General features: G+C 42.7%; 1 protein-coding gene and 1 long non-coding RNA gene across 4 annotated transcripts; one reads left to right on the top strand and one right to left on the bottom strand.

The window, feature by feature from the left end:
• Positions 1-520: 520 nt before the first annotated feature.
• LOC116667545 lies at positions 521-5100 on the bottom strand. 2 transcript variants are annotated; one of them, XR_004324377.1, is made up of 2 exons: positions 4847-5100; positions 521-3853 (listed from the first exon to the last, which is right to left on the bottom strand). It is a non-coding gene; the product is annotated as an uncharacterized LOC116667545 (long non-coding RNA). The 2 variants fall into 2 exon arrangements; XR_004324378.1 differs by having other exon boundaries at positions 4979-5084.
• Positions 5101-5226: 126 nt separating this feature from the next.
• NUP50 (nucleoporin 50) lies at positions 5227-24433 on the top strand. 2 transcript variants are annotated; one of them, XM_032492419.1, is made up of 8 exons: positions 5229-5571; positions 9289-9367; positions 11356-11439; positions 14471-14657; positions 15665-16330; positions 18269-18350; positions 19815-19933; positions 20921-24433. In XM_032492419.1, exons 2-8 carry the CDS (start codon positions 9299-9301, stop codon positions 21121-21123), a joined length of 1410 nt encoding a protein of 469 aa, XP_032348310.1. In that variant the 5' UTR covers positions 5229-5571; positions 9289-9298; the 3' UTR covers positions 21124-24433. The 2 variants fall into 2 exon arrangements, with proteins under 2 accessions (XP_032348311.1, XP_032348310.1); XM_032492420.1 differs by lacking the exon at positions 11356-11439 and having other exon boundaries at positions 5227-5571.
• The last annotated feature ends 1018 nt before the right edge of the window (positions 24434-25451 follow it).

The raw sequence follows: 25451 nt of genomic DNA on the forward strand, positions 1-25451 counted from the left end.
GGTCATGTTCCCACAGCTTTAGGCATGGGCGGGGGGAGAACAAGCTGGATCTCTTCAAAGACATAGTAACTCTGCTCTTCTGTAGTTTCCATACCATACCTTCTTCTCCAAAACTAGTAACCTTAATTACTTAAAACCTCTATGTGCTCTGTTCACTGTTCCATCACCATCTCCCACTTCTCCATTTACACAAAATCCACTCATCCTGGGAGAGCATTTAGCCCCAAAGCTGTGAATATTTTCTTGATCACTTCTGCGTGCAGTGATTTCCCCCTCCTTGGAACTTGGAACAGTATTTGCCAGTCATCACTGACCCATGATGTCTCTCGATGGTTTTATTATTTAATTCCTATCAGCTAATTTTGTTCCCCACAAAGACACACTATGCTATTTTACATAATTCATAGCATCAGAACAGTTATTTTTAAACATACTATATATTATTACTGCTTTTTTAGTGACTGTAAAGCCCCCCCCAAAATAACAGCAATAACAAAAAATAAAACCAAAAAAAAAGAAATAGCTTGAGAAAATTTAGCCATTAGCTTTAATCCTTTTGCACTGAAGCCTGAAATATGACAGTTCAAGTCAATGGACTGGAATCTCCAGGACAAATGAAGTCATGCACAGCTCAAAGTCTCTAGAGAATCCAGCTGAATCCCAGTTTAATGTTGTTTGCTATGAAGATGTGTTTAGATTGAGAAAGGTCTAGTCTAGAACCAATGAAAAGGAACAGGGAGTTCCTGACCCCTAAACAATGTTTCAAGGAGCCTACTGGCAATCTTAGGTCTCACTCATCATAAAACTGTTCCAGCTATAACATCACAGTTCTTTGCTTTTAGCTGGAATAACAAGAACTCAGTGAGATTATTTATTATAAGGAGGCAAAGACCTCTGCATGTCAGTCACATTTTTGATTAGTAAAGGGAAACTGAATTATCACTTCACAAATAAAATCTGATAATAAACAAAATCTTTCAAAACAAGAATCCTACTAGAAAAAAATAGTTAAAAACCTTTCACAGTGTTTAGGGTGGGGAGAAGCTCCAAGAGACTTAAAGACAAGGGCTATTATCTTAGTAATATCAGTCCATTTACTGAGCCCTTACCGTGTGCTTCACAAAAATGTTCTCCTTTAGTGCTCACAACTCCATGAAGGCACTAGGAATTACCTTCAGCTTACAAATGAGGAAACAGAGCTCAGAGTTCAATAGCATGTCCAAGGCCACCCACCTGGGAAGCACCATGTTCAATAACCAAAATCAGGACACTTAACTCCAAAGCGTGTTCTCAATCACCATGTTATGCTATTTTATTCATCTCCCTTCACTCACTCGGTTGGCTGACCTTTGCCTTCCCAACAACTAAAGGAGGTGGACTTTCCAACTAGGTTCAAGCTCAGGCAAGAAGAATCCTGGGTGAAAAACAAGACTGTTGGTCAGTGCCTGTTGTACACCCATCATCCACCAGACTTCTGGCTCTCAGACCAGGTCTGGGGAAACGTGAACCTTTCAAGAACTCTTAAGTTCCTGTGGCACAACTATTTAAGGATTCCATGCTCTGTGGTCCGGGGATGATAACACCAAATTCTTCATTCCGCTGCCTTTAGGACTTACCTTCTCTTGACCATGGAGGTCATTTTATCAGTATTCAACACGAACCACACAAAGAACTGAAGAACAGGATGAGAAAAGCAGTATAAGACATTCTTTTTCAGCACGACATACTATCTGCCCACCTGTCCTAACCTTTTTTTTTTTCTATTCTTTAGGTAAAAGATACTCTACGACAGGGCACAGATTTCGGTCAAAAAATGACCCAAAATAAAGGAGAAAAGTGCGATTACATTTCTGGATTCGAAGAGGTCACTTCAGACACAAGAGGTGCCAATTTCTATTAGTGGGGATCTTCAGCAGTACCACTCCGTGCCTGCAGCCCCACTGCTGGGCTGATGATAGAAAAAATACCTCTCATTTCAATTTCTTAACATTAGGAGCACAGTGTGGTCCTGCAGGCTTCCTGTTGTTGGATGCTTTCTAGGAAGTCCAAACAGAGAATGATTCCAGTCTCAAGTTTCTCAACATAAAACAAAGGCCAGAACACAGCTGTAATTCAACAAATGTTATCTCACAATTTTCCTTACTAGGGTAAACTAGGCTTAAATTATCTGAGACATTTATGACTCAATCACATATCTAAGCTGACACAACAGCGGTTCCTGTCATGGAACTCAAGCAGAAAGGAATGCAAGATTACCTCGCTATGAATTCGTTTTCAATTAGGTAAAGTAGGTAAACCGATGTGTCTGGTTATTTACGTAGTGAACAAAAAGGTGAAAATGACCTAGCCTGGCAACCATAAAAATCTGCAGAGCTTAAGCAAATTCAAAGAGATTTTTGAAAGGTAGATTTCAGAAAAAAACTGGCTAATGGTTTTAGAAGACTGTTTCAGAAAATGAGGGACAAAGAGCCTCAGTCAATGGAAGTAGCCAAATTCAGTGGAGGTAGAGGTTGCAGGCAAACTGCCTCCATTCTGAGTTACAGCTTGTTTAAAGCTGTCATTTTAGTAAGCACTGAAATCCACCATGTAACGTGCAAGTCAGCTAAAGTGCTACTATGCTATTATATGCATAAATCTTTTTTATTTGCATTAGAAAGACATCAATTGCCTCATACTACAATATGTAATTAAGAAGTCAATGTACTATTTTACTTAGCTTAACAAGATAAATATTGTATTACTGCAAAAATAAAGGCTGTGATTTTAACTAGCCATATTTCAATGTTGACTATAAGAAAGTCTACCACTACTTAAGCTGCTTTTTATGCTAAGGACCTAGATATTACACAGAAAGATGACTAGTAATTATACTTTCACATTAAAAACAAAAATTACCATTCAATTTCTAAGGCACCAGAAAATTTGGAATGAATGAACCAAACTTGAAGATTCACAAACTACTAGTTAGAAGGGAACTCAGCAACGTCTGGGATAATGTTTCTTTCAATGAAGAAAAAGGAGGGTTCATTCATTTGGTAACTAGGTGAGTGCGTATTATGTGCTAAGGATGGTTAGGCAAGAGGTTAAGGCTGGGGGTTGGGAGGGAGAACAAGGAGAAATGTGGCTAGAAAGGTTTAAGTGTAAGGATTTAGAATAGTCACTGTGATGTGTGGGAAAGCTGACCTGGGGCAGTGGTTAGAGATGAGATAAGGGGCCATTTGTAGCTGGGTTCCAAACATCTTGGGAGTTACCAACAGGAGGCATTCAATGATTGTTCCTTCAACATGTAAAAGGGGACACTGGGCTGGAAGTGAGACCCGGGCTCTGCCAGAGCTCTGTCACTAACCAGTCGTATGGCTTTGCCAAATCATGTACCATCCTGAAAGTTCTGCATTATAAGCTCTCTTTTTGTTGATAAAAACAAAAATTCCTATGAGTATGCCTCTAAAGATCTTTGTGATACACCGTTAGTCAACATTCTCTATTTATACATACAGTGCACATTATTCCATCCAATTTACAAGGATGGTATGAAAGATACACAATACAGTTCCCTGGCTGGGTATTTCTTTTCACATACATCCTGAGAAAAACAACAAACACCTGGCAACATCTGTTGTGAATTTCTTATCCTAGGGGAAGTAAACATATTGGCAAGGAATAGGAGCCATCTTTTTTTTAAGTCCTTGTAACGTGTAATCTAGTTATCTAGACAAGCAGTCTTTAATACATGAATCCATAGATATGTTTTTGGGGGGGGGGTTCAAAAACACCCTGAAATTATACGCAAACTGATTTTCTACCTGAATGTATGTAAACTTTCTTTGCGTTTTCAATATCCATAAACCTCTCCCTGCCAAAAAAAAAAAAAAAAAAAGTTAAGAACTGTGGGGCCAACTGCTGTTCTTTAAAGTCCTGGGCTCTCAGACATCTTCAAAAGATAAAATAGTCTCTACTGGGTGTGTTCATCTTAACAGACTAATAGCCCTTGATTATGCCTAATTTCACAATCGCTCAGGCTGACTTCAGCCTACCTCAAACCCCAGTCCTTGGCGGACCCTAAACTATTTACCTCACCTACAACGAGTCAGAGGCTTGTGCACAAGTCGATCAGGCACCTTGCCACCCTCCCAGGGTGAACCCAGGGGGCTCACAAAGGCTCCTGTCAGTGTGGCCCACTGTTGTCTATGGCACCATACCCTAACAAACTCCTTTTCCATTTTCATTCTTTCTTTGGTGAATTCTTTTACCACGCTTGACACTGGCACGCCTCCTCCCTCTATCCCAAGAACCGCTGCTCTAAGAATGTTTCTTTTCTGAAGCAACTTTCCTAATCAGTATTAATTAATTAGAAATAATGGGTCTAATTCCCAGCGTCCTATTAACCGCTGGGCAAGGAGGTAAAACTGAACTGCTTTGTATAGTTTAACGTGTCACCGCACTGCTTGAAATACCACACCGTGGTATCTGGAATGCTATCCTGCAGTACTCAGATAAGAGCACAAGGACACAAAGCCTGACACTGGACACGCTAGTCCCACGGTTTAAAAACGAGTTTGCAGACTTCATCGTCGCTGGTCCCTACAGGTGTGCAATTTGGGGCAGGTTACTTCGCCTCTAGGGCGCCCAGCGCGGGGAACAAATACAAGCCGGCCGTGGCCTGGCGGACGGGTGCGTTTTCCTCATCCACGACCGAGGCGTCGTCCCGGCCGGCTCCCAATCCTAGGCCTTCCGGGCCCTCCGCAGCAGGGACGTCGCGGGCCCTCGGGCAGGGCCACCTGAGGGAGCGCTCGCGGACGGAGGACTGCGCCGAGCTCCCGACGTGGCGCCGCCCGCTTTCACTCACATCTCCCGGAGTCACGGCCTGTCTCTTCTCAGCCCTCCAGCACCCTACACGGGACACCACGAATCGCGGCCACGCTCACTGACGGGCCCCGCGCTCTCTCCCAGCCGCCTAACAAATCGAGGCTGCGCCCACCTACAGCGGCGACCCGCACACGAAGGCCTCCAACGCTTACGGCGGCCGACACGTGACCAACGCGCGCAAACTCCGGCCGCAGACGCCGGCTTCCCTTAGAGGCCGGCAAGTGGGGTGCGCGCATGCTCACGCGCATGCGTGAGACGGAAGCGCTCCTCCGGCGACAGTTTCAAAGCCGCTGGACGCATGCGCCGCGTGACGCCCGGCTGTCGGCTGTAGGAGGTGCTGTAAACCGAGGCTCCGGCGCGCTTGCGTAGTAGCTGGACGCGGGCGTTTCTTTCCTCCCTTTTTTTCGAATTGGTTTTGAGGGGTAGATTCGAGTTACAAAATGGCGGCCTGGGGCGTGTTGGGTGCTGTTCTCCCAGCGGTCTCCGGCTGAGCGGACGGCTCTCCCTTCCGTAACCGAACACAAAGAGACGAGCCCACCCCCGAGGGACATGGTGTTTGAGGCTCAGGGCTTGCTGACCACCACATCCTTTGAGGTTCTCAGCGCACCGGAAGCGACCGGGCGCCGCTTCAGACCCGAGCGCCGCTGCGCACCCCGGCTTCGCCGCGCCCTCAACCCAGCGAGGGCCGCCGCGGCCGCCCGGGAGGTAAGAGGCGGGCGGGGGCCGAGCGCGGACCCGGGCTGCGGGGCCCGGGGCTGGGGCGGAGGAAGTCGGGCTCGGGGTGCGGGGCCCGGGCCTGGAAGGGAGGAGCCAGGGTGCGGGGCCCCGGCTGCGGAGGGGGCGCTGAGGGGAGCCGGGGAGGGTGGGGCGGGGTGTCAGCGGAGACGCAGTCGGGGGTGTTTGTGAAGCCGGGCTCTGGGCCGACCTGTCGGGGCTGCGGTGTCCAGCTTGGGTAAGGCTCGCCCGGGCGCGTGGCCCCTGCGGCTTCGGGAGAGGCCGGAGGCCGGAGCGAGCAGGGGCCGTCCTGGCGTGGCCTTCTCGGTTCATTTCCTAGCGGTTCCTCTCGGTACTCGTCTCTCTCTTCTCGCTCCCTCCTCTGCCTCCTTGGTCTGGCTTCACTTTCTTACTGCACTCGCAGGCCGTTGGTCACCCCTTTACCCGTTTTCGATTGAGAAGCAGTTTTGAGGTTTCGTTTTCCCCTAGCGCTTCAGTCTCTGGGGTCCGCCCCCGCGTTCCCCTTTTCCTCCGGGCATCACGCCGTCAAGTATGGTCAAATCCGTTTTCGTCTTAGGGTTAACTGATGTGGAGTGAAGTTCAGCCCCAAGGGTGGGGCAGCACCAGGTGGCAGAGACCGTATAACTATACACCTGGCACAAATAAAGTTTTTTCCAATTACCAAAAGTTTCAATTTCCTGTCAGAGTATGCTTCATACCTAGTAACCATTTCATAACTTGGTGCCTTTTAAACCACATGCCCAAATGTTAAAAACCCAAATGCTAATAATAATAGTAGTACATAGGAGTCAGGCCTTGTTAAAGTACATTACAGGGACTTTTTTCCCCTTTTCTGGCATAAAAAGAAAATTTATTATCTGAGGTTTCATGCATTGAAATAAAATATGGATTCGGTAAAGTATTTTTTTTAAAACCCGACTCATGATTAAAGTTAATTCTCTTCTTCCACACTGCAACTTTTAAGTTTGGGAGGAAAAGTGGTACTTTATAAAGGCTTTGCTTCTAACAAAACATTTCTTTAATAGTTGCTGAGCCCTTCCTCTGTTCCAGACACTGTTGTAAACCAAGTTTTTTGTTTATCTCATTTAATTTTCACATCTCCCTGTTATACAGATGAAGAAACTGAGGTACAAAAATTAAATAATTTGCCCAAGGTCTCCAGCAACAAAATGGCAAAACTGGGTGCTAGATCGTGTTGTATTTTCTCAAATATGTATTGCCCTACATCACTGATTCTCCAACAGCTAGAACATCTACTATGCAGTTGAGAGGTTTGGGGCATTTGGGGTACGTCAGTGAGTAAACCAAGATAACCTGCCCTCTGGTTGGGTCATTGATAGGGTAAGTGATAGACCGTGGAAGCCGCTACGTTAATTTAGGTTGTTTATGCCAGTTATCTCTTCAGTTGGGGGTATGAGTGAGATGTTAAAATTTCACTTATTATCGTTTTTGTACTTTCAGCTCCACTCCTTTTTGCCAGTTAATCTTAAGAACTTATTAATAGCAAAAAATGACTGGTTTCGACTTCTGCCCTCTGGTGGAGATGTTAGTTAATGAATAGGAAAATGGCCAAAAAGAATCCACGGAGAGCTGGCTTTTGAACGGTTCAAGTTTAGGAAGGATTTATGTGTAAGAATACCTTGTGTTTTGGGTAACAAAGATTAATAGCAAAACTTGACTAAGTGTTATTATTGGGAGATTATTAAAAGCTGAGAAGCCTCTATGTAATTACCCTACAGGGAGTCAGATTTTGGAGGACTTTGGAATGCCAGCATTTGAATTTTATTTTGTAGTTACTAAAGTGCAGTAAGTATAAGTTGTATCTTAATGACCATGAGGTTCTAGAAACTTACTCTGGTGGGTTGTGGAGTTAAGGGCAAGTGAGAGTGGGGAAAGGCTATAGTAAGGAATCTAGGCTGTTTTTCAGGAGGCCTTGGTAGTGTCCCAAACTAATCAGTGGGCTCCTGGGCAAGGTAAGTAGCAGAAGAAATGGAGTTTCTTGGTCCATCTAGCTGGTGAGTTAGGGAAGAATCCAGCACAGCACTCAAAATAGAGCTCTCTGTTGATTGTTTTTGTTTTTAATAGCAAATGGTATGATCTTAGGATCAGAAAATAAATAACAGATTTCAAGGAACGGATACAAGCAGCCACTTAGAATAGGTGTGTGTATCCATTGCGGAGATAATACCATCAGTCCCCTCCCCAAAGCACCGTGGTTTTTGAGGAGTTAAGCTGATGGCTTACTTTTGAAGAGTTATAAATTCTAGGATTGTTAACACATCCATATTAATCATATTTTGAACTTACAAATGATGTCCCAGTTTAGCAGTATGCAATTTGGGTAATTAAATATTCCGTCTTGGGAAATGTATTTCTATTAACTGTCTGTAGTCTAAAGAAGAATACATGTATCTTCCTCAATTTATGTGGGGTTACGTCACAATAAACCCACAATAAGTGGAAAATATTGTAAGTCAAAAATGCATTTAATACACCTAACCTACCGAACATCCTAGATCAGCCTACCTTGAATATGTCCAGAACACTTACATTAGCCTATAGTTGGGCAGAATCATCTGACACAAAGCCTGATTTTCAGTAGTGTGGAGTATGTCGTGTAATTTATTGAATACTATACTGAAGGTGAAAAACAGAGTGGTTACATGGGTACAGAACGGTTGTAAGTGTATCGATCGTGATGGCCTGGCTGCTGACTGGGAGCTGCGGCTTCCTGCTGCTGCCCAGCATCACAAGAGAATGGCTTACCGCGTATCACTAGCCTGAGAAAGGATCAAAATCTGAAGTCAGGTTTATACTTAAATGTGTATCGTTTACACCATCGGAAAATTGAAAACTTTGAAGGCAAATCATCTCAAATCAGGGACCACCTGAACTCATATTGGAGGTATTTCCAGTGCCTTATTCAAATTCTTGACTAAGGTTGACTTTACTGGATCATTCTTCAGGGAATTTTAAATATTAAAAATGTCTTGCCTGTAGCAAGACTATGTAAGTATCATTTGCATAGAATAAGTTAAGTATTTGTTGATTTAAAAAAAAGATTTTTTAATTGCAGTATAGTCAGTTTACAATGTTGTGTCAATTTCTGGTGTACAGCATAGTAGTTCAGTCATACATGTATTCGTTTTCATATTTTTTTCCATTATAGGTTACTACAAGATACTGAACATAGTTCCCTGTACAATACAGTATAAACTTGTTTGTCTATTTTATATGTAGTAGTTAGTACCTGCAAATCTTGAACTCCCAATTTAGCCCTTCCTACCCCCTTCCCCCTCTGGTAACCATAAGTTTGTTTTCTATGTCTGTGAGTCTGTTTTCTGTTTTGTAAATAAGTTCATTTGTCTTGCATTTGTTTATTATTATACAGTACTTTAGATTTCTGATTTTTAAAAATCAGTTGTTTTTTTTTTTTCAAATGGCATTGGCTTAGTGTTGTTCAGAAAAGGTGCAAGTGTTCCTCAGGAAACCTCCCTCCCTCCTCATGTAATCCTTTATTGGATTTGTGACACTGGGAACCTGCAAATTCTAATTAACACAGTGCTCACTGGTGTCAGGAATGTGTTTATCTCGTTTTGTGCTAAAATAAATTTTAAAAATTCTTCGTAAGAGTTGTATCTTGGTCTAGGAAAGTAAACTTATTACTTTTTACTTTTTTACTTTTAGGTTTGGGAAAATGGCCAAAAGAATTGCCGAGAAGGAATTGACAGATAGGAATTGGGATCAAGAAGATGAAGCAGAAGAGGTAAAAAATAACTTCCTTAAGACTGATTTGCTGCTGCTTCCAAATTTAAGTTCATTTTGAAATTCCTTATGAAGACTGGTAAAATTAAGTCCTTTTAAAGAACATTCTGATCTGAAAATAGTATGTTTTCTTATGGTCTGTACTTGGTCTTGAAATTCATTACATTTGGGTGTGCTTTTTCATTGGTGCCTATTCCCTAAATATTTTGCTCCTTGGTAGAAGCACCTTCCTCCTGAATTTCATGTATTTGTAGCATTCTAAGCCCATGGTTCTAGTCCAGACTGAAGGATGAGTAAATGATCTAGTTGTAAACTTAGCACAGTGCCAGTGCTCAAACTTGGAGAGGGATACAGCACCACCACCCCCTCGGTTTGCGAAGCTCAAAAAGAGTTTTAGATTTTAGAACAGAGAGGTTGTCTCCTTTAATACTTCGTGAGGTTCTGTTTTATTTCATATTCTTACAGATCTGAAACAACACACACACACACACACACACACACTCACACTCTCACTCACTCACTCACTCACTCACTCACTCTTCCCCCCTCCACATTGCGTTAATAGGAATAGAATTTAGATTGGCCTAGTTTCTTTCCTAACAAAATAAAAATGGTCTTCCCTGAGGAAATCTTTTTAATTTTTCTCTTACAAAGACTAGAACACAGCTGCATTTCTAAAGTGCCTCATCAGCAGTTTGATACTCCCAGGCCAGTTCACTAAGGAATCTGTAACCAAGTTAGCCTTTCAAGTTAACAGAAGTGGGCTGAGTTAAAAATACACATCTGTATTTTTTAAAGAGTCTGCAGAAGCGTTTCCAAGCTTACTCTTAGACTGCCATTTTTCTTCTTTCTGAATCTATTTTCTAGTACTACTATTTTTTCCTTTACAAATATTTGTACTAATATGTTTAAAGAAATCATAATTGTAAGTATGGGCTTTTGAAAGACAGAGCTGTTAACAATTCTGACTTGCTACTTCTGTTTGTTTTTAATGGAGGTACTGGGGATTGAACCCAGGACCTCATGCGTGCTAAGCTTGTGCTCTACCACTAAGCTATACCCTCCCCCGCCACTCCCTGACTTGGTACTTTTTAACCAAGTCTCTAGTAACTACGTTTTTTTCCAGGTTTTAGGCACAGTTACATTCTGAGCCTAGTAAGATTTGGACTACCATATGATTTATTTTGACATTAAAATATTTCAGGAATGAAAAAACTTGCATTTGGGTAGATTCTGATGGAATGAATGTGGAAAGACATTACATTTAATTTGGGTCAAGTGTAGCCAGATGGTCCTTTCTGTTGGTGTAGAGACATCTTTAACATTATCGGAAATAGGTATAGATGAGAACTTTTTACAGAAAATATTTTATGCTTGTCCTCCAGGGTAAAAGGATTGAAATAAAGTCAAAGATTTTCAGCAACTTTCTAATTGTGGACTTGGTACTTTGAGTACACTGTGGAAGAGCAGAAGTTTTCTAACAGGGTCACTTAGAGCCCAGGTCCCTCGGTGGTCTTCTGGATAACGGACAAATGGGCAAGGCTCTTCTTTAAAATAATGTGTAACTTATGAGTATATAATTTATTTTTGAAAACCATAATAATAAGTTACTGGATTTGGGCATCTGGGTAATGTCTTTGAATATATTTAAAATGTTTGAAGAATGGGTCATAGTTTTGTACCAAAGTTGTGATGGTCTCAGTCTTCTTAGAACTTTGATACATGTACTCTTCTCTCTGAATTGTGATTCAAAGCCTGGATTTGTAGTTTCTGTAAGATTTCTGATTCACCTGACTAGTGTTGAAATTCACAAGATAGACAATAGATGTAAACTGGTTTAAAATGCCCTCTCCATAATGTGTTACCAGTAGTAATAGTACTTTAAAACCGGAAGATACTAGATCAGTTTGTCTGGTCTAGCTTTTTTTGTTCGGCATTTTATCTTTTTTGGCCTGATCTCATTGCTACTTAATTTGTATACTCCTGCAGGTGGGAACATTCTCAGTGGCCAGTGAGGAAGTCTTGAAGAATAGAGCCATAAAGAAAGCAAAACGTAGAAATGTTGGATTTGAAGTGAGTGTTTTCTTATAGTTTCTGGTATTAAACACTAATTTGACTTCAGAGTTGCAGAGTATTTTCACCTCTGGGAGCAATCAGATCTATAAATGCTTACACCTAGTCCATTTGTAAAAATCCTTGATTTAGACCATGGGAGATAGGGAAAAAAATGTGGTATCTGTACCTTAAAGGGAACTTATCCAGTTGTGCAAACAAGATGTAGATGTAGACACATTTGAGTTGAGTGACAGTATGAAGAGGAAAAATGAATATAGCAATACAAAAGCAAGGGAAGTGTGTGTCAGATAGGAGTAAGAAAGGAAAATGTAAGGAATCCTCAGTCTTACCTGCTCCCTGGGATCGAGGTGTGGGTAGGGCCATATCGTTAAAAATAATAGAAGCATTTCCCATTGTCGGTTTTCCTTCTGGTCTAGTATAGTCTATTAAAGTGTTTCATTCCTAGGTTCAAAAGGATAAGAGATGAGTTATAACTCATGAGCTGAAATCGGGTGGTCAGTGTTCAGCAACCATTCCATGTTTAACAACTCTTCCCCAGTACAGTTCTCATCCCTCAGATACATTCCAGACACGTGAGCGCTGTCTTGGTAACTGGACATCTGTCGTCAGGCAGGAGAAGCCGGGTGCTGTCAGGCAGTTCCAACATCCTGGGTGGCATCTTCAGAAGAACCCACTCAACTGCACGTTCTGTGGTGGCTCTGTTAAATTTTTCTTTATTCTAAGTTCTTTCTGGTCTAATTTCATTCTTAGGACGGGTGACTAGTTGGATGTAGCTGTTGAGCCAAGCCCATTTCATGAAGAGATACAGTGGAGAGGGACTAGTTAATTAGGGGGGGAGTGATTGGTTTAGTGTTAGAAATGTATTTCAAGGGTTCTTAAGGAGACCACTAGGTATGCTGGTTGGCCATTCAGAGTAGGAATTGAGCTGAGAGGTGGGTGCGGCCCTGAGAAGTTTCCCGTCTAGCACGTCGAAGCCATGGAGGTGGATGGGAAGAGGCCTGAGAGTGGGGCTCGCGATGAACGAGAAGCCAAGGGGAGACGGGCTCAAGGAGGGACGGTCCAGCTGTTGGACGAGTGACAGTGGGGAGATAGAAACAGTGCAGACCACAGTCCAAACGTGGCCAAAGGGGAGGGGGAGAGGGAGAGTCCTGTGGCTACTGATGGAAATGAAATGTGCATGGATAGTTGAAATCCATATAAAATTTTAGCTCTAACTTTTAGCATCGTTTCCCTCAGAACTTGTATATTAGGGAAATTCAGTGTTTCATCCATTTAAATACTGAAATGTGGCTTTTCCCATATAGTGGATTTGTTTATTTGTTCATTCAAAGATCTGCTAGGCACTGGAGACATTTGTGGATAAAAACAGACCAAATTCTCCCTGTCTCGTGGAATTTACATCCTAATGGTGGAAGAGACACATAAACATATAGTATTTGTTTTTCTCCACGAACGCCATGGAGGAAAATAAAACAAGGGAGGAGGATTGGAGGACACAGGGGTGTTTCAGTGCCCACAGACCCCAACCGGATAGCTTCTCATTCAACTTTTACTCTCATTTCTCTGAATGTCTCTCAGTCCTTTTTTTAAAAAACAAGTGGTTCTTGAATTTTTGTGATGATTTCTGGAGCCAATATAATGCGAGCAATTTCCAAAATAGGTATAGATACCATGTGGCTTTTTTAAATTGTACAAAATGAACGGCTCTGGAGAGTCACTTGCGGCTTTACAGTCTGTCCATGAATTATTGTTACAAAATGATAACTGTCAGTTTGGTTATATTTTGGATTTTGAATCATCAAAAATCAAACTTAAAGCATCAGAACCTAAGCTGTATTTATTACATGCATTGGGATTCATGCAAGTTAAGATTTTGCGTTCTTGCCTGGTTTTGTTGCCATGTGTCTACCAGTGGTCGGGCAACCATTCTGTAGACATGATTGAAACTTGTATGTTTTTTGAAAGCTACAATAATACGAGGCTAAAAAAAATAATAATAATAATACGAGGCTAACTGGCCCATTTAGAAAATGAAGAGGTTCTAGCTTAAGTAATTTTTGTGAGATCATTATTATAATTTATTTATGTGAGATCTTAAGGCCTATGCACCCTCTTGGATGTTCTGAGCACGTATCCTATGATGTATTTTTGAGAATATTTCCTAGAGCCTCCCTTGGACCTTTGGTCTAAGAAGCAGATCCACCCTGCTGTGGTGTAACCAATACTTTGAAAAAAAGATCTTATGGAAACTGTAGTGACTTCAATAAGGCACTGTAAACTGAGGAACTTCTCTCCTCAATTTCCCAAGGCCAGAGAGCAGCTTTAGAATTTCATAAGGAATGCCAGACATTTCCAGAGCGTCTTGGTTAGAGATGGGAGGAAGCTAGCAACAGCAGGACAAGCCTATAGGAAGGCCTTGCTAAAGAAAGCAGCAAGAAAACCTCGAGAATAAAATCTTGCCTCTCGATTTCTCAACTAAGGGAAAGTCTAGAATTGGGACTCAGTTCCACTTCTCAAGTTTCTGTATGCTGAAAGCAGGTTGAAAGCCATGAAAATTCTTAGGGAAATTATAAGTAGTGGATAAATACTTTCAGTTAACTTAACTTGATGTTTCTACAATTTCCTTAGGCCAATGGTCTTCGAGTAGTATGTGAAGTCTTTCATTTGGGGTTTAGTTGTATCGAGAATGGGCGTTTAATTATAGTTTTGTGGCTAAGTGGTGAGTCCATGAATTTAGTTTTTTAGTTTTTTTTAATCTTTTAGATCCTAAGTATGTTTTTAAAAATTATTTCATTATAAATTACAACTGTCTGTCCTGTTTCAGGAAGGCAGCTTGGGATCACAAAGCTGTCTTCATTAATAAAATCCACCTCATGGCCTATTTCTGCTTTGCTGGGAGTTTCCTTTAATGCTGCTTGCATAAGGATTCTAGGTGTGATGTAGCCAAGACAATACTTGTTATCCACTTGTTTATTTGGTGATAAAAAGTAGAGTTAACTAATATATGCTCTTTTTTTTTTTATTTCAGTCTGATAGTGGAGGGGCCTTTAAAGGTTTTAAAGGTTTGGTCGTACCGTCTGGAGGAGGGGGGTTTTCTGGATTTGGTAATGGTGCAGGAGGGAAGCCTTTGGAAGGACTGTCAAATGGAAACGGCATAACTAGTGCCACTCCCTTATCCAGTGCAAGGGCAGCGACTGAGACCAAGGCCACCTGTGGTAAGTAGGTTCTTCTCCGCCCACCACATCTGTGTAAAGATTTTCTATGAAAAAGAACTTTGCAAAGATGTTTTTCTTGTACTTGGCCTGGGTCCTGGGCGATATGAGCAAAACAGGGTAATAATGAAAGGGATAGAGATTAGGGAGCTTTTGGCTATTTACAGAGTAAGTGAGTAGAGCACAGGCCAAAAAGCGACCTGGGTTTTATTCTCAGCTCTGCCAGTTAGCAGCTCTGTAACCTTGGTAAAGTTCCTTAACCTCTGAACCTCCAAATCTTCAACTGTGAAGTGAGTGTGACCCTCAGAATTGGCCTAAGGGTCAAAGGAGAAGAGCTCTTAAGGGGCCCTCTGTAAAGGGCTTCCTTCACACCCCCTCATTCACTATGCGTCACCAAGCCCTCCCCCGTGCCACACGCCTGCTGAGGATCTAGGAGCCAGTCTAGATTTACTTTGCCTGGGACATGTTGGCCTGATGCCGTTTTGAGGGAGTTGGTCTTGAACTCTTGGGATTAGAATGGGTTAAAATCTCTGGTTCTTGGAAATTATCCTGATTGGTTGGATTACTTAGCTAGTTGTTCTAAGAGTATATGCTGTTTCATTTAAATTAGACGGACTGTTTAGTGCCATTAAGATAAGCACTTTCTGTTAAAATTTTAACTGCAGTAATATATATTCACCCCTGCAACCTTGGGAATCAAGTTTTATACTGACATAGTATTTTGACAATTTGGGGTGAAATGGGCATCTTTTTGAAGGAAAAGATTATTTTTAAATTATAGAGATTTAATGTAAGCATATAATAGACTCTCACTTCTAATACAAAGTTTGATTTGATATTTAATATGAGTTTTGTAATAACGAATTCCTGGATACTGTGTGTGCGCATCCTTCTTGAACTGTCACAAAAGTGGGTCACAGTGAAAGAAAATGTGAAGACGGGGGGGGGGTGGGAATCTAGGTGACTTAGTCCAGCTTCTGAATAAGTTCTTAAAACTGTGTTTCCTGTAGGGTCTGTTGCTGTAAATGGCCCTACCTCCTTGGTCGATAAAAAGATTTCAGATCCCAAAACACATGGCGACCGTCAGCAGCCCTCGTCCTCCGGCCTTACCTCCAGCCCACCCCACCATGGGAATGCCTACCACAAGCAGTTGGCTGCCTTAAACTGCTCTGTTCGGGACTGGATCGTGAAGCATGTGAACACAAACCCCCTGTGCGATCTGACGCCCATCTTTAAAGACTACGAGAAGTACTTAGCAGGGATCGAGCAGCAGCACGGGGCAGGCGGCGGCAGCGGTTCTGAGAGTGAAACCAGCAAGATGTCAGCTGAAACAGAGCCTCCTTCCCTGTTTGGTTCAGCAAAACTGCAGCAAGAGTCAACTTTTTTGTTTCATGGCAACAAAACTGAGGATACGTCTGAAAAGAAGTTGGAGGCGGTGTCTGAAAAGAATAAGGACCCATCCCCGGGAGCAACAAGCACCTCATTTAACTTCGGCAAGAAAATCGATAGTTCTGTTTTGGGCTCCTTAAACTCTGGCCCCTTGACTGGATTTTCATTTTCTTCTGGAAACTCCAGTTTATTTGGCAAAGATACAACCCAAAGTAAACCAGTTTCGTCACCATTTTCCACTAAAACACTGGAGAGCCAAGGAGAACGTGGCAACAGTGAATGCAAAGGTAAACGGAAAGTCAGCCCCCGGCGTCAGCTTTAGGTTGTGTGTGTTCTGTGTGTAGTGGGAAGAGTGTAGGCTGGTGAGTGAGGCGGGTCTGACTCACGTCGTGGCTCCACCGTTTCCCAGCCACGGGTGTGATCCTGGACAGAGCTGACTAGCTTCTTTGAGTCTGTTTCCTTATTTGTAAAAATGGAGTAAGACCTGTTTGTAGACTTGTTCTATGGATTAAGAATATAAAGATAATAATATAAAAATACCTGGCACAGTGACTTTGAAAAGTTTCAAACATACGGCTTTCCATTAAAAAAAATTAAGTGAATTAACATTTAAAAAATTAACTTAAGTATTTAATTTACAATATATTTTTAAATTGAAATATAGTTGTACAATATCATGTTACAGGTATACAATATAGTGATTCACAATGTTTAACGGTTATACTCCATTTATAGTTATTATAAAATATTGGCTATATTCCCCGTGTTATACAATACATCCTTACAGCTTGTGAATTAACATTTTTTGAAAATTGTATTTTATTGAAAAAATTCATCATGGAGGTCCTCTGAATTGTTTGTATTTTGGGAGATTTGATTATAAGTACAATCACATAGCAAAACAGTACTGTAAGTAAAAAAGGTAGACTTTTCATAGCCATGGGGAACAAGTTGATAGTGTTTTCCCAAGATGTGTCTGGGTTACAGCCGCCTTTCTAGAAGCTTCCTGTGGTGTGTGTTGGTACCCTAGGCCAGGCCTTAGTCCCAGCCCCTCCACTCTGTTCACTCCCTGAAAAAGAGGGGTTTGCCGTAATCCCTCTTCATCACATGGTGGCTGTGAACAAATAATGTCTGTGAAGATACAAGCAGTTGAAAGTACATCTCAGGCATTAACACAGTGATCCTTTAGAGGGAAGACTGCAGTTGCCAATATACCCCTGAATATTACGTTTTTCTTCCAGGAGCTAAACTTCCATTCCATTGTCTTGCCCTTCCTACCGCTATATCCTCAGGCAGTGGCCTTCCAGGGCAAAGGATGGAATAAAGGTCTCCCCTTTTACTTCTTGGCCCTGAACAAGACCGATGGAGAGTCTGTCCTGGGTCTAGGACAGTCACAGGGGCACTGCGGCTTGTAGAAGGGATGTGGAATTTGAATTGAGTCTCCATCTCAGCAGGATGCTTAGTGCTTATCTGAGGTTATCACGTTCTATGCACAGACTTGGAGAGCTTGTTCAAATAACTGGGGCCTGGGGCACAGGGTGCACAGTCGAGGGCCCAACTCAACAGTTCCTCCTTAAAACTGAAATCTTGTGACCTGAATTTTTTGAGCATCAGGATGGCTTTTCTTCGAGTCACTGTTCAGTGAATTTTTTGCAGTTACTTCTTTTTAAAGGGGTCAGTGTTTGTTTCTAACAGTGACTTGGGAGAGCCCTGTGGTTGGGGCACTAGAGTGAACAAAAGTGCTGCTTGGCCCAACCCAGCAGGGCCCTGTGGTACTGGGGTGTCCGCGGTGCAGCTGTCCAGACAAAGTTTAAGTCACTTATACTTGGCTTCAGGCTGATTTCTCTAACAACTTTCCCTAGAAGCCTTTTATTTCCTTCATCTTCTTTGGCCGTTGCTCATGTTGATTACTCCTTGGCTGGTGCAGGTGCGGTCAGCGGAGTGTTTGGGGGTGAAAGTGTTAGAGACCTGTCTGAGGTTTGCATTTTCCAGTGGGTGATCTGAGTATATATGAGCGTTGACTTTTTCTGTGTATGTGCACTGAGTATAAACAGGGGCACTTTTTCATTCCAAGGCTTTCTACAAAACTCCAGTGCATGCCCCCCCCCCACCCCACACACACAGATAGACTGTGCTTTCAGTTTCTGTATCAGCTTGCATGGAATTTATCACATTTTCAAGCTCTTAATTTGAACCTTCCTGAACAAGTGCTGTTTTTGTGAAAGGTGGAGATGAAGATGAGAACGACGAGCCGCCCAAAGTGGTAGTCACTGAAGTGAAAGAAGAGGATGCTTTTTACTCCAAAAAGTAAGTCACCGTCTCGGGAGTCCACTTGACAGACGTGGAAGGAGGCTGTGGCCGGCGTGTGCGGGTGGCGTCCCTGCAGAACTCATTGCACATTCCACCCTGGGGTCAGGCTGTGCTGCTCTTTGAACTGGAACAGGGAAGAATTCTTGGCCTATTTATTTAAAAACAATCCAATTCCAGAAATTTTCTGCTGGGCATATCCTACTCTTACCTGTTAATTTAGTTCTTTTCTGCTTTTAAAATGCTTTAAAGACAGTCTTTTCTCTGGTCCTGCCCAGTCTCACTCATCCTCCTCTCCCCTCTCCTCCTCCCTTCTCTCCCCTCCTCCCCCACAGAGACGGTCACTGCTTTCAGGTTCAGTTTTCCTTCTGCTCTTAAATTAGGCGGCATCTCGGATTCCTTCCTGGAGACACGGTTGGCTTTCGTGGATTTTCTCACAGCTAGAAAGTCCTGTGTAGTAACCATCCCTCCCCCGAGTGATGAGAGTAGTTGGTTTTTTTGTTTTTCGTTTGTTTAGTGAGCTACTTTCAGAAGACAGCTGAAGGGAAGTTTTGAATTAACCTCTCGGTGAAATGTAGTTAGTGGTTTTTAACAAAGATATTTACTTGAAAAACATTAGTGCCATTTTAGAAGCTTCCCTGGATATGTTTTTCTAATACAGAAATTTCAGACTTAATAAGGCAGCTGTTTTCATAGTTTAAGTCTCTGTACCCTGTGGGATTCCCAAGTGTTGTTTATTTGTGAGAGCTTTTAAGAGACCAACAATTCCTTTTACCTGTTTTAAAATTCAGTTACACAGGTGACATGAAGGAGTGACCCTGAGTTAAGATCTTTTTCTAGTAAATCAAAGATGCAGGCAGTGGTTTTGATTTGTCTATTAAAAACCTAAGGCGATATGTGATGTGTGAGGTTGGGAGGTGTTTGATTGCATTATCATTAGTTAGGCCTTGCTTGAGGATGTTTTCCAGACTTATTTCAGCATCTTGGGACATCAGAAATTGGAGGGGTCCTGAAGAGAATTCAGAAATAAGAAACAGGAAAAGTGGAGAGAGGCGGGGGCGGGGGGCGGACAGCAGAGTGTCTGTCCTGTGTTTGCTCCTGTTCTTTAAGGACCGAGTCAGCTCTCAGGCTCAGGGCTGAAGGAGCACATCAGGAGGTGTGGGGTGCTTGGCCGTGACTTTGACTGACTTTTGAGAAAAGATAGTTTCAGAAAGCATTGTTAGAGACTTGTCTGAGGCCCAGTGTGTAATGATGCAGAGAAACGTGGCGGGTCCTCGACCACCTCACCAGGTGCTCTACCTGGCTCGTGCCCAGACCTGACCTGCGTCGACAGAGGGCTCTTCTAGGCTTCCTCTGTTGCCGCGTCGTAGCGGACGTCCGCCACATGTGAACGGGGCTGTTAGAAAGGTGCGCCTCCTGGTTCGTCGCTGAGTGTCTGATCCTACCTGTTGTTCTTCTCCATAGGTGTAAGCTGTTTTACAAGAAAGACAATGAATTTAAAGAGAAGGGTGTAGGCACCCTGCATTTAAAGCCTACAGCAAATCAGAAGACACAGCTTTTAGTGCGGGCAGACACCAACTTAGGTGGGTACCTTGTTTTCAAGTGGCACAAAATAACCTTGGTCCATGGTGTGTGTGAAAGCCCTTGGCCTTGCTGATTTTACTCAAGATTTTCAGTTGTTGGGGTTTTTTTGGAACGGAATAGAGATTGTTCAGGTCAGATTCATCCTATATTTACTGATTATTTATAGAGTTAGTTGAGTACTGGGGTAACTGTGAGAAAACCTAGATGTGCTATAAGTTATTGCCTAGAAGTAACCCAAATGGTTGTCATTTCCTTTGTATTAGAAATGTGACTAAGAAGCTGTAGGGAAACTGGATGGTTCAATAAACCCTCAAGGGGAATTAAGCATGTAAAAGAATTCTTTTTATGTAGCAAATGATCACTAACTCATTGCTGTCCACCCTTTACGCCTCCCTCCAGGTTCGCCCTTCAAGCAGTCCTGAAAGGCGGGGGTAGTGCCGGGGGTAGTGCCGGGGGTGGGGGTCTAGAAGTGGGGTTGGTAGTGGCAGGTTTCACCAGCCTGTGTCACAGAAAGAAACTTATGTGATGCTCTTTTCTTTCCTGTGGGCTTGACTAATTTGTGATACTGTCACAGTAGTATCATTCTTTCCCCGCGAGCCGCGCTGGCCTCTGTGACAGAGACATTTTTCTGCTGACCTTCCTTTCTTTGTTCCAGTGACATAGTGAGGACTGCACGTGGGGCCAGCATGTTTTTCCTTCAGTGCAGGAGAGCACAGGGTGTTTGCAAGGGCTGCTGGCAGCGTTGCAGGAGACAGGCGGGGGAGGGTAGAAGGCAGCTCGTCAGGCAGGCTAATCCAGGTCTTGCTGGAGGCCGCACGCTCCGCTCGGGGGCGCCATGCTGGCGTCTGTCAGAACCATACCTGTTTTTATGACTTTCCTGTGGCTCCTAATTTTAGATCCAATGAGTATAAGTTGCTTCAGTATTTAATGGGTAACCTATTAAAGCTGTAGTATTGATGTATTTTTTTTCTTTTGTTGAAATGCAGGCAACATTTTGCTCAATGTCCTGATTCCACCCAACATGCCGTGTACCCGCACAGGGAAGAACAATGTGCTCATAGTCTGTGTTCCAAATCCACCCGTTGATGAGAAGAATGCCGCCGTCCCGGTTGCCATGTTAATTCGGGTAAAAACAAGTGAAGATGCAGATGAGTTGCACAACATTTTACTGGGGAAAAAGGATGCCTGAACACACTCCGACTGAGGAGTTGTTGCCAAGTCACTGCTTCCCCCACCGCCCCTTAAACTTACTCAGTTTTCTTCTCTTCTTTGACTTTCTAGAACTTAGAGATAACTTAAAACTTCTGTGAGGAAGATTAATATGGCCAATAAAACCTTTGATGTTAAGTGTCAAGAAACTGTATTCTCCCTTCTTAAGAACTGTCTGATGTGTAAAACATATTTGAAAGAAAACTTTTGGAAGATTTTTAAGGTTCATTTATTAAACTAACCACAAGTGATTTCTTCATGGACTGAAATCAGGGTATTGATTAGATTTTCCCAAAGGCTTTTCCGATCCAGGGGTTTGGTGCCTGTGCCATCGCCGATGAGGCTTGTCACCGAGGTGTGTCCGGAAGGCAACGCGCCGTCTTTCTGTGGGGCCTTGCCCGGCTGCATGAGGACGGCGCTCCACGGGAACTGGGCCGCCGTGCTGTGGCCGATGTTTCTCCTTTGCTTTATCTTACCGTGTTTTACAGCTGAATGTTCGCCTTCAGCATAGGAATCCTCAGCTTTTTCTGTGCAGACACTGACCTTTAACCTCCTGGGCTGCTTTACTGTGATTCTGGAACTGCTTTTTCATTTTAAAAGGAAATGAGTAGCTTGATCTTTGGTTTCATAAGTGAATTCATGAGGTGCTCTTACTTCTGTATCCCCCTAGAGACAGACGGTGTGGGGGGGTTGCCAGGAATGAGGTTTAAAAAGCACAAATTTGTCGCTTACAGTTTGTAGGTCATGGACAGTAAACCCTTTTAAAAGAGTTAAACCATACAACAAAAGGAGGAGAATGTGCCCTTAGTTATTTATGCCATGCTAAACCCTGTGGATCTAAAAACCTACTTAGTAAAGTCATAGGAGCTTTTATTACACATGAGCCATGTGAACTAACCAGGAAACTCGCAATAAGGTAATGGAAGAGAAAATAGTGTGTCTAAGTGTTGCCTTTAACTTTTAGACAGCAGTGTATTCTACATTTGATACCTGAAATTGCCATTTACTTTTTTAAGAATAAGGTCTTCTCTCTGTCCATTTGCAAGAGCGCTGTGGTTGTACACGAGTGCCTGGGCCATCTCCCCGCCGCCATTCGGTACCCAGCACTAGCGTTGATGACTCTGGGCACGTGAACTGGATGTAAATTTTAGTGTTCTAAATATACGCTTTCATTCCTCATGAATCATTTAAGGCTGGTACCAGATAATCTTGTTTAAAGGCTCAGGGTCTGTGCCTGAGGGCTCACGCCTGTGTATTCTGATCGTCAGTACATAATGTCTTTTGACTCAGAATAGTTAAAATAATTGTAGATAGTAGGTTACTTAAAAGAAAAAATACAATTTTTAGATGTAAAAGGGCAGGGAAACCATTTTATGATCGAATAATGTTACTCGTAAATACTTGAGGTTAGGTGGCTGGGCCAGCGTTTGTCACGAGTTGCTGCTGCTGCTCTGATTCCAGTGGGAGAATCTGGCCCACGGTGCGACTTTGGGGAGAGACACGCAGAGAGGTTTGCGTGTGCGTGGTGAGATGTGGTCAGAGCGGGCTGTGTTGTGAGGCCTAGGGAGGAGGTGGCAGCTGTTGTTGCTTTTACTTTTTAGAAATGAGAATGTGCCTGAGCTTTTATTGGAGATGATTCCTAGTGAACAAGTGGTTGATGCTGTTAATGTAGTAGTGGCCCTGCCCTGCTCACCTGAGGTTTATGCAGGCGTTGGAAGGATGAGGAAATGAGGGGAACAAACTTAGCCACTTGGCTTAGCCAGCCACCTGTGCTCCTGGCCCCGCCAGTCAGCAGGTGAGGCTCACAGGCGTCTTTAGGAACTCTGGGGTTAGCCTTTGCCTTGGCATGTAATGTGAATGTTCACCAAAAATGGCATGAACCGCTCATGCTTGGATTATTGGATGACCTCTTAAGACCGTCCCACCCCACCATAAAAAAGGTGTGTGCTTTTAATTAGTGAATATGTGTGGCTCCCTTTTTTCCTAACATTCCCAGCAAATTCTTGCTGCTAAGACTGTACTGTTAAATTGAAAATTACAGGGGAGAATGGTGTGTGTACCGTAAGTCAAAAGTATTTTCCTAAAATCACTCTTACGCTTTAGGATCTTTTTGGTCTCCACTTTAATCATGTATTTGTATAAAAGAGCCCAAGTGTATATGGATTTCACTGAAAAAACCGAAATCCATTTGTGTTACTGGGGGAGGGGAGTCTGGCCCCTGGAGGGCCCCTCTTCACCCCCACTGTGTAACAGCTCACGTCTGCCCTGTGGGTTTAGTTAGGTTTATTTTTAACAAATTATTAGAAATAAGGCTTTAAAAGTGTTTAATGTTGACTGAAATTTTTATCTTTAGTTTGGGAATCTCAAGAGTTTCGTAAATGTGGCCTAAAGGTGTATATACCTAAAGGTCTAAGGCAGGCTGTGCTGTAGCCTGACAAATACCGAGTGTCCCAGTGGCCTTTTCTTACCTGATGTGTGTTCCTCTCCTTCTGAGCATTCCTGTCAAGCAAAAAACTGAGTGTTATGCTGTCTCCATTATTAGAATTACAGGCTGGAAATACGTGTCGTTTTTAGATTGTTTTCCATGGAAAGACAGGTCTGACTCTTTTACGGACTGGTTTTCTTTAAAAGGATTGTTTTACAATTTCAGTTCTAAATCATATTTTTGATATGCTGCATGCCAAAAATATCTACCTATTCTAGGGTAGACAAAAAAACCTAATACTCTACTGCTAGAGTTCAAAACAAGTTTTCACTGAAAAAGCCTTTTTGGTTTAGTTTTAAAGGTATACAGGTTGCTTGTTTCTTAGCATTTGAGTTATTCCTATATTTTAGAACAATCCAAATGTAAGCGCAGTGCATTTGAAGACTTTCCAAATTTGCAAATTAAATGGCTTACTCCCAAACCCCTAGGATTCATCCTCACTCTGGAAGTGAGGATTTTAAGTAGAAACTGATTTGTCCTCTAGTACCAGTAGGTGACAGTGAGGAGGGGGCCCAGGAGAACTTTCTTCCAGGCACACCTGAGCACGAGGCCACTCGCTTGTCCGTGGCAATCATGATGCGGGCTGAGGACTCCCCGTCATGCAGACGCAGTGGTATTGGAGAGGTGAAACTTCTTCACAATCAAATGGATGAATTGTTTGCTGTTTTAAATAGGAAATTGTTTTCTAAAACGAAAATACTTGAATCATCAGACAATGTAATCTCAGTTTGTATTGGTTTTTGAATGATCCCATTGAGGAAGTGTAACAATCCAGGAAATGTGAATAAATGGAAAGAAAACAGAATCACAGTGTTTGACACTTTTTATGTTCCTCTGTGCTGTGCGTGGCATTAGTACAAGTCAAGCCGGCTGGAGGGGAGGAAGCGGCAGAAGCAGGGCCCAGGGGCCTCCGGGCCAGCAGGAAGGAATGCTAGGCAGTGAGACCAGCCCCAGACCGTTCAAGAGTTTGTTGAGACCATGTTTTTACAGATTAAGATGGGAATAACAGGTCTCTCACTGGCTATTTTGCTCAAAGCTCGTTATGGTGGCCTCCAGGGTGGGTTTTCCAAAGAAACTGGAGTCCAGGCAGGTGAGGTGTCTTCCAGACAAGTAAATGGAGTTGGGATCTGTGTCCAGGAGAACTTTTTAAAACTAAGGATCAAAATGATCAAGAAAAAATATATTTTGAGTTCACGTAACTTAAGTTTTTGGTGATTTGGAAAATGACTGTTGAGGCATTCGTTAACAGATTAAATTGTAGCATAATTGTGATAGTATTTTAGTGTCAGGCTCATATTTTTAAAATGTTCCTGAGTAATTCAGCACTTAGCTGATTTGTAAGAGGTGTCTCCTGGTAAAGACATTTTTACAAAGACTAAGTTATCCATCAAAATATTTTTCTTGAATTGATAATATTTAATGGAAACTACTGAAGATACTAAGAGGGTAGGTACTATCCAAGGAGGAAAATGCATCTCAGACACACAGCCCTGCTCTGGGTACTCAGCTGAATAGTTGGGCTGGCACGGTGGTTCTTCAGTGTGGTCCTGGGAGCAGTGACAACACCCAGGCGCTTGTTGGAAATCCAAACTCTGGGCCCCACCCTACAACCTACTGAATCAGAACTTCAGCAGCAGTCTGGGCACATGTTTTGTTTTTTGTGATACAATTCACATATTGCAGAATTTACCCTTTTAACGTGAACAGTACAGTTCCGCTGTTTTTAATACGTTGAGAGTTGTGCAACCATCACCACTAATTCCAGAAAATTTCGTTGCCAGCCATCTGGGTTTTAACAGGTGTTTTGGACACGTGTCAAATTT

This window comes from Camelus ferus, chromosome 12 (assembly GCF_009834535.1).
Source record: "Camelus ferus isolate YT-003-E chromosome 12, BCGSAC_Cfer_1.0, whole genome shotgun sequence".
NCBI classification, from domain to species: domain Eukaryota; kingdom Metazoa; phylum Chordata; class Mammalia; order Artiodactyla; family Camelidae; genus Camelus; species Camelus ferus.

Bases quoted from the DNA above. Each gene is read 5' to 3' on its own strand.
- NUP50 (XM_032492419.1), top strand. From the start codon at position 9,299: ATGGCCAAAAGAATTGCCGAGAAGGAATTGACAGATAGGAATTGGGAT. The intron at 11,440-14,470 runs GTGAGTGTTTTC...TTTTTATTTCAG, and splicing joins GTAGAAATGTTGGATTTGAA to TCTGATAGTGGAGGGGCCTT. The intron at 18,351-19,814 runs GTAAGTCACCGT...TCTTCTCCATAG, and splicing joins GATGCTTTTTACTCCAAAAA to GTGTAAGCTGTTTTACAAGA.